General features: G+C 37.8%; 1 protein-coding gene across 1 annotated transcript in view; it reads left to right on the forward strand.

Moving 5' to 3' along the window:
* The window catches only part of LOC110020716 (ADP-ribosylation factor-like), a 73358-nt gene extending 64570 nt beyond the window's left edge, over positions 1 to 8788 (forward strand). The window contains exons 5-8 of the mRNA XM_020718908.1: positions 6874 to 6933; positions 7302 to 7367; positions 7724 to 7931; positions 8532 to 8788. Of these exons, the coding sequence (XP_020574567.1) occupies positions 6874 to 6933; positions 7302 to 7367; positions 7724 to 7918 (321 nt within the window). The 3' untranslated portion in view covers positions 7919 to 7931; positions 8532 to 8788. The remainder of the gene's footprint in view (positions 1 to 6873; positions 6934 to 7301; positions 7368 to 7723; positions 7932 to 8531) is intronic.
* The last annotated feature ends 204 nt before the right edge of the window (positions 8789 to 8992 follow it).

Below are 8992 nucleotides of genomic sequence, written 5' to 3' on the forward strand. Positions count from 1 at the left end.
TATATATATATATATATATATATATATATATATATATATTTGTGGGGAAAGGAGCATGATTCAACTCCCTACATGTTAGATAAAAAGGTGAGTACAAAAGTTGTTGGGGTGAGGTCCCCCGAACTAAAAATCCAAAAAATACAATACTCACACATAAAGGGTGTCCTCAACCACCTACAAAACCTCTGAAACCCGAAAAAAGCAAACAAATGGTATACCCAAAAAGAAAAAAAGATCGTATACCCAAAAATCTCCAACCAAATAGATGTGTAGCAAAGAGCAGCATTAGGCAGTGTAGCAAATGAAGAGAAGAAGGTAACAGAAGTCCCAACCAATCCTATCCCAGTAGTGCAGCAAGTCTTCGAGCAAAGGAGGTATTCTTCGTGTTGACCATAATGGAGGAAACGTCCAGCCAAGCAAAAAGACCCAGTCACATTAATGTTCAGAGGAATCAAAATCCAGCATTCCACAAAGGGATAAGCTCATATAGGAATTCTCGAAATGCCCAGCATAATAAAAGCCTCTCGGGAGGAACCCGAGGGACACCCTGAACTCCAACCTCCGAAATAAGGAATCAACACGAACAGATGGATCCAAACTAGCCAAATAAACTGGAAGTACATGTAGTAAGAATCAGAAAGGAGCCTTATGTGCCATAGAAGAAACCATAAACCAGCCAGAGTAATGTGGCAATAAAGGCACAAGACATACAACTGAAACATAAAACAAAAAAAAAAGGGGACACCAAACAGGCAAGGCTAGCAGGGGCAATCACGACGGACATAAGGAGCATCTACTTTGTCCCCAACAACCAAAGTGTGTAAAGGGTGAGGGGGGACGGAGTCTACCCAACAATTGTGACTTGTACTACCAACAACAACAAGCCAATTAGAGGGTCTATACCCTCACGATGAATGAACCTCCAAATAACAGAAATATGAGAGGATATGAGTTTTCCTCTTAATATAATAGAGAATATCCCACGACACATCAGCCCTATTATCAAAAATATCAATCAAAATGCGGGATTCACTTTCAATGATAATAAACTGCCAACTGAGAGACGCAGCTATCATGACAGCCATCAACATAACCCTAGCCTCTGCTTCAATAGGAGTATCAGAGAAAAAGGGAGGAGAAGAAAAGAGTACAGTCTCCGACATTATTCCTAGCAATGCGCTCACAGCCAACATTGCAAGATTTTCAGCTCTCATCGGTGTTAAACTTTACCCACCTCGTGGGAGGAGGCCGCCATCTCATCAAAATCGGGAGTTTCGTATCCTCGGATTACAAACGTATTCCTCAAAAATAAACAAAAAGAAACAACTCCTAATCATTGTGGGTGTAGTCGGTGGATATATCGCTGCCTCTTCCTCTGGATCTAGGGAGGGAGTCCAGCAACATACTGAGATGCGGGCTTCCGCCTGAAACAATGATACAGTCATCCCGAGAGTTACTGAGATCTAACATTCCTTTCTTCTTCTTCATGGATTTGTAGACCTGCCATTCACCTGTCAGAGGTAGTCTCGTGTGAACAATAGGTGGATCTTCGATGGAAATAAACTATTGATCTGATTCAGCTTGCACCACACCTTGATCCTGACACTCCATAACATGAATACCCTCTTCTGTCGCAATAGGTGGATCCAAGACACTTCGGCTAGCAACTGCTATAGCACAATTCGAATAATTTGTAATCTGAGGAAGAGCTGCCTCAACAACAACAGGTGTAAGCTGCTAGTCTGTTAGGTGAGGAGTAACCTTATGAGTCAAATTCTCATTCAACATTTCTGGAAGATTAACAATGTCTGTTATATTTTCCTCCACATGTATGATGTTGTTAGGACTCGCCGATCTCAAATGTGGGTGAAGCCTGAAGCATTTGACAGTTCAGTGATTGCAGTAGTATGGTCTTTGCTCAGTAATAATTGGCTGCCAATACCCATTGTGGGCAGTACCAAGCCATATTTCGTCCACATCAAGGAGGGTGATATCCCTTTCAACAAGAATTCTTGAAACCGAAGGCCTGGTTAGATTGAAGGTCGGTGTATCCAATTTCATAGGTCTCCCTAGTGCAGCTCCAACAAAGTAGAGGTCCAATTTCATAGGTCTCCCTAGTGCAGCTCCAATAAAGTAGAGGACTTGGTGGTTGAAGTAGTGCAACTTTAAGCAAGGTTGTTTAAACCAGATTGAAACTATAGGTGATTCTTGATTAGGGTCAAATTCAGGAGACCACTCAAGCAGTTTCATATATTTTCCCTCTATTGTCATAAACTTTTTGGAAAATATTTTGGCATTGTCTTCCACTTTAGATAATTGTATCATGACATGTCTTCCATCAAAAAGACCAACCTTCTAGAGTCCCAATAGTTTGAGATCTTCAAAAGCATTTTAAACGATTTCCATTTTGGGATGTCACAATTGAAACTTCCCAATGAGGGTGAATTTGAACTTATTAACCAGGTTGGAAACTTCAACATCAGAGAAGAATATAACTAGTTTACCACTCTTCCTACCCGTCTTCTTGATAAGGTTGCAGTCCTGGCCTTCGAATGATTCGTGGTAAAACTGAGGGAAAACCTAATCTGATCCCATACAACCAACCATATCAACAAAAGAAGCCTTCATTGAAGTAGTCGGTGGTTGAGAAGGAACAGGAGCCATTGAGCTCAGAGTCGAACAGTGGGTCTAACTCCTTGCTACTTAATCCGCAGAGCAATCGAACGGAGACAGCACAGGAAGTCGCGACACTGTGCAAGAAAATCTCGCGCAAGGCTACTGCGAGAGAAATTCCAAGTGGGAACGTATCTGCGTCGGTGGGAACGAAGACGCGAATGAGAAGACGCTGCGACAAACTACGGCCCGAGGAAGAAGAAGAGCGAGCACGAAGGAGCCAGCGGAAGATGAAACAATGAAAACAGGAGCAGTCGGAGCAGTGGGATGTGCGAACTGTTCGTCGTCGAGCACGACGAAGCCATTAGCATAGGGTTTCGCCATCGGGCGAAATCTAGCAGAGCAGCCCGCCGACACCATATATTCTTTATTTAACTAAAAAAATTCAGTTTTCATCATCTCAAAATAAATTATGACTTATTTTGATTTAAATGCATACCTCAGATATTTCCCCTATTTCTTCCTTTTATACAATCGATTACTACCACCTCTTAAGTTGCTCTTCTTCTACACTTAAAAAGCCTAACAAAAAAGTTTTACATTTATACCCTAAATCTTGGGCTTATAAATTTAAAGCATTAAAAATTCTTTGGTCGGTTTTTTCTGTTTTCATATTTAGAGCAAGGAGGAATTTCTTTACTTTATTACCTTAAACTGCCTTTATGCTCAAAATCTGTACCATCACATGAAACCTTGGATACAACTACTTGCTCTATGCGAACTTGCCTTGATGATCGTTACTCTTGTTCTCTTCCCTTCACTAAATCACCTACTTCTTGCACTCTTGCTCTTCATGTCACACACTCGATCTCTCTCTCTTTATATCGCTCTTGTTAGTTTGTTTTATATTCACTCGCTTTGACTCTTTGGAGCTCCTTCTCTACTTCTCTTGCTTCATCTCTCGACTTCTTTATCTCTCGCTCTTTTTCTTACATCTCCTTTCTGTTGAAAGGGTAAATGTTAATTCATTCAAACTTGATTGTATATATATTAATTTCTTTTTAAGGACAAAAATTAAAAACATGAAAAAAATTTCACTAAACATGTATACAAAAGAAAGTGATCCCAAACAGGTACTAAGTGTTCATGAATGAAAATGCTGTTGAATGCAATCAACAAATGGTGTTTTTCGTGAATTATTTATGCAAAATCTCACAACATCTCATTCATTTCATCGCTACAGTGTCTGGGTGCAGGAAACCATGCCAGAAATTCATAGAACAATTCCACTTTATATTGTCCAGGACAAGCAATTCATACAACAATGCAGGCCTTTTTTTTATCTTTTTGCATTCGTTGTTGTTGCGTGAAAGTTTACATCTTGCGAGACTGGAAGAGGTTATGCTGCTTTAACATATTATATTCCTTGGATGTGCCAAAAAAAAATAAAAAAGGAAGATTTACATAGATACCACTCAAATCCCATGTATCTACATTTCTAACACCCAAATTTCAATTTTTACATATATGCCACCCTTTTTATGCATAAAAAATGTGTATTACTTTTTAGAAGTTAAATAAGTAAAATTTTGATGTGATATTACAGATTTGGGTGGTATAAATACAATGAGCAAAGTTTAGGTGCGAGATATGTAAATACATAAGAATTGGATGGAAGAACTTGATAGATGTGGGATGAGAAGCAAATCAGGAAACCAAAATCCAGAATCTAGTGAGGAATGCTCAAAGTGGTATAAGAAATAAGAAGCAAACCGTTGGCAAAATTCTCCTTTTCCCACTGCAGCTGACTCACAAAGGAAGGAAACGACAGCAAAAGCATTGCATTGTTTTATATCCCTTGATAATTCTGTTGATGCAATGTGGGCATTTTTGACAAAAATAATTATAAACCACAAAACTTGGCTTCCGTAAATCTGGTCATAAAGAAGGGAGGAGGGTCTCGATTCCTTTCTCTGAACCATAGATTGTCGGAAAAGCATTGATAGTTGTGAGCCAAACATTGTATTAAAAAAAAGGAAGGTTTACATACATACCAGTCAATTCCTATGTATTTACATATCTAACACTAAACTTCGATTTTTACATGCATGCTACCTTGCGTATGTATTGTATTTCACTTTTTAAAAGTTAAAATGGTGGTATTTTTTATGTGCTATGAAAGATTTGAGTGGTATAAATATAAAAATGTAAAATTTGTAAATGCATAGAAATTGAGTGGTATTTATGTAAATACAACAACAGCTGCAAACCTTTGTCCCACTAGGTGGGGTTGGCTGCATGAATTCTTTTTCTACCTTGTGTCCTATTGAGTGTCATATTTTCATTTGATTTTAATAAATTAAGATCATTTTTTATACAATAGACCCAAGTCTTTTTAAGTTTACCTCCGCCTTTCTTAACATAAGTCCAATCCAAAACATAGCTCTAGTGTAGACAATATCATCAGATGGTTGATGATATTTGTGACCAAACCATCTGAGACGACTCTCTCTAATCTTGTCTGCCACTGGAGCTACACCAACTCTTTCGCGGATAGATTCGTTTCACATTTTGTTTTTAAGGGTACATTTGGGGTGGCTGCTGCTTTTTTGAAGAAGCCGCTGTGAAGCTGCTTTCACAGGTGTTGTTAAAAAGCAGTTGTTGGAATAGAAGTGGTTTATTTGGATAACCTGATGTGCTGCAGGTGTTATTGATGAAAAAGATTGTTCTGCTCATATATATGTAATTCATCTGAATGACTGCAATTTTCAAAATAATTGCAGGAGAATTAAAAAAATTGAAAAGCAACATACCTTCACCACAGAGGACAATTGGGAAGCTCTATCGACACCACTCCAACCACCAAACCACATACAAACAGGAAAACTAAAAAATCAATAGGAAAAATAATTAGTTAAACCGAAAACATTAACTGGGAAAACCGTATACCACCTCAAGCACTAAAACACCAAACCATCAACAGATAAATCGAGAAGCTCAACAGGGAAAGCCACATACCATCTCAAGCACTAAAGCATCAAACCATGACCAGATAAATTGAGAAGCTCAACAAGGAAAATAAGGTAAAATGGAAAAATTCTAACCACCACCATAGAGGACAGTCGAGAAAGGAAGGAGAAGAATATATGTTTGAAGAGAAGCGAAGAGAGGCAACTGTGAATATGAACGGAGGGGAGAAGGGATTATGCCTTAAAGCCACAACAAGAATGAATGGAGGGAGACAGGGCCGAAGAAGGGTATTATTGGGGACTCTTTGAGTCATTTCCCGAATTGTAGAGGGGTACATTGGTACTTTCGTACATGAAACAGAGTAATAACTGCAACCGGAGGCCTGAGTGTTCCCTATTTCGTAATTCTGAAGCCGCATGTCGCCGAAAAGCACACGAAAAGTGCCCCGCAAATGGGTGTTGAAGTGTTTTTCAAACCGAAAAGTAGTCAAAACAACCTTGCAAACACTCTTAAGTGCGAAGCCATTCATTCACCTAAACATTCTCATCTCAGCAACACTTAACTTTGTTTTATGCTCTCTTTTTAAAGGTCATTATTTTGCGCCATAAAGCATTGCAGGTTTCACTACCATCTTATAAAATTTTTTTTGAAATCTAACCAGTACTTTTCTATCACAGTATGCCCGATGCATACCACCACTTCAAACAATCAACTTGAATTCTACTAATAACAACCCCATCTATATCACCATCACTTTGAACAATAGACCCGAGATATCTAAAACTTTCACACCCTATAATGATTTGATCATCCATAGTTATAACCTACCACTAGAGCTACCGCTACTAAAATTACATTCCATGTATTAGTTTTAGAGCTACTCAAACGAAGGCCTTTAAACTTCAATGTAGACCTCTATAATTTAAGTTTTTCCTAAACTCTTTCTGTAGTCTTATCCATAAGAAGGATATCATTAGCGAAAAGCATACTCCAAGGTACATCCTCTAAATGTCCAGTAAGAGCATTCATAACTAAGTAAAAAGATATAAGCTTAAAGCCAATTCATGATGTAATTCAACAGAAATAGGAAAATACTTGGTCAATCCTCGTTCTGTCTGAACACAAGTAACAACTGTAGTATACATATCTCTATTGACTTGAATATAAGTCATATCAACACCTAATGCCCCTAAGAAAAGGCCGTTGCATCTGCTGTTAAGTTTTGAGACTTCAGATTACCTGTTTATGAATTGACAGAACTTGGAAGTAATTTTTTTTTCTTGACTGCAGATCTATGTTGTTGATTCCTTGGACAGAGAAAGAATTGGAAAAGCAAAAGCAGAGTTTCAGGTTTGTTTCAGTTAGTTGTTTGTTCACTTGTTGGAGGTGTGTAGGCATAATTTTCACTTTATTTGCCCTACAGTATTTTGGGGCTTTTACATACACAACACGCAATTCTTTTGTAGTGACATATCTAACCAAACTTTAATATTTACATAGCACTCAAGTCTTAATGCCACATAAAAATACTATTATCTCCTACTTTTTAAAAGTGAAATTCACTTTTTCATGTATAGGTTTATATATGACACCAAAGTGTTATAAATTTAAATATGAATGTTTGGTGTTAGATGTGTAAATACATAAGAATTGTGTGTATGTAAAATTCTCTAATATTTTTTCCTGCACTGATATACTACCAAATCTTTTGTTATCAGGCGATCATCAATGATCCCTTCATGCTCAATAGCGTCATACTAGTATTTGCTAACAAGCAGGACATGGTAAGTTATGCTGATCCTTTCCTTCAATGCCTTAGCACATATTTAATACTTCATCCAAGTGCTGTTTTTATTTGTTATTTTTTGGCTGATCTGTTTCGGTCAAATTGAATGCCAACTGGTTTTATAACTGGCTTTGGAGAAAAAAGTTTTCATTTTAAGAAATATTTAATCTTCTTTACCCTGTTTGCAATATGCTTACAATGCTGCCATAACCTATTGAAGTGTCTGATTAAATCAGTTTCTTCATGATAAATGCATACATATTGCACAATTCACATATATTTACATAATAACACCTAAACTTTCATAATTTATGTATCTTATATGCTGAAAACTCTGGTTTTTATTCTCTTCAGAAAGGAGCAATGACACCAATGGAGGTCTGCGAGGGGCTTGGTCTTTATGACCTTAAGAACCGAATATGGCATATTCAAGGCACCTGTGCTCTTAAAGGCGATGGCTTGTATGAAGGTTTGGACTGGTTGGCAAGTACACTCAAGGAGCTACAAGCTTCCGGACGGTCGACCTCCATCGGCACTTCCACATTCTGATACCCAAAAAAAGGTTCAGAAATCCCTCTCATCTTCAATATTTTGGCTCTTATTTTCTTGGGGCATTTGCATACATACCACTTAGGCTCCGTTTGGGACAGCGGTGCGGCGGCGGCTGGGCGGTTGTGCGGTGCCACACCGCTGCTCTAGCTGTTTGAGTAAAATGTATTTTGGCAGCTTTTTGTAAAAGTTGCCGCTGAATCCAGCGTTTTCCCACCGCTCTTGGCTAGGTGCGGCGGAAGCTTTCTAGTTGTAGTCTCACTTTTTTTTTTTAAAAAAAAATTGTAGTGGTCATCGCAGTTTTTTACAACATCAGATTATTCTTCAGTAGCTTCACAACAGTTTCTTAATTAGCTGCAACTGCCCCAAACAAACCCTTAATTAACACCTAAACTTTATTTTTTACATTTATGCCACCCAAATTTTTCCATATCAAATCCAAAATATCACTACTGTAACTTTTAAAAAGTGAAATACATCTTTTCAAGCATAAGTAAGGTGGTATATATGTAAAAAATTAGTGTTAGATATGTAAATGCACAGGAACTGCGTCGTATGCATGAAAATCTTCCGTTCTTCTTAAAACATTAATAGCTTTCATTTGTTTCTTTAGGCCTGTGCTGCAGCTTGGGATCTGACGCGAGATACCGCTGCAATAATGCCGTTTATTTTGTAACTATGGAGGAACTCTATGGCTGTATGTTTATCATAAAAGATTGGTAAGATATGTGAGAAGATCCAGAAGTAATTGAATTTTTTTCTTAAAAAAAAATTATATGTTATGTTGGAGCTAACTTTGATGAAGGGGAGCTTTGTAAATACATTTACAGGTTTTTGGTATAATATTGTTTGGTAGGTTAGGAAGCTAAAGTCATCGCCGATTTAAGGTTAGTACCGGAAAAGGAAACCTACTTGAGCATAATTAAATGTAAGGGCATTTACATACGGAAAAATATCACATCAGACTCCTTTAACTTAGAGCTACGTTCAGAGTCCGCTGATATGCATACACGTGGAGGTGATAGAAAAATAAAAAAAAAATATTTTAGCGCAGAAGAATATACCTCCTGTGTT

Source organism: Phalaenopsis equestris, unplaced genomic scaffold, assembly GCF_001263595.1.
Source record: "Phalaenopsis equestris unplaced genomic scaffold, ASM126359v1 Scaffold000107, whole genome shotgun sequence".
In the NCBI taxonomy this organism is placed as follows: domain Eukaryota; kingdom Viridiplantae; phylum Streptophyta; class Magnoliopsida; order Asparagales; family Orchidaceae; genus Phalaenopsis; species Phalaenopsis equestris.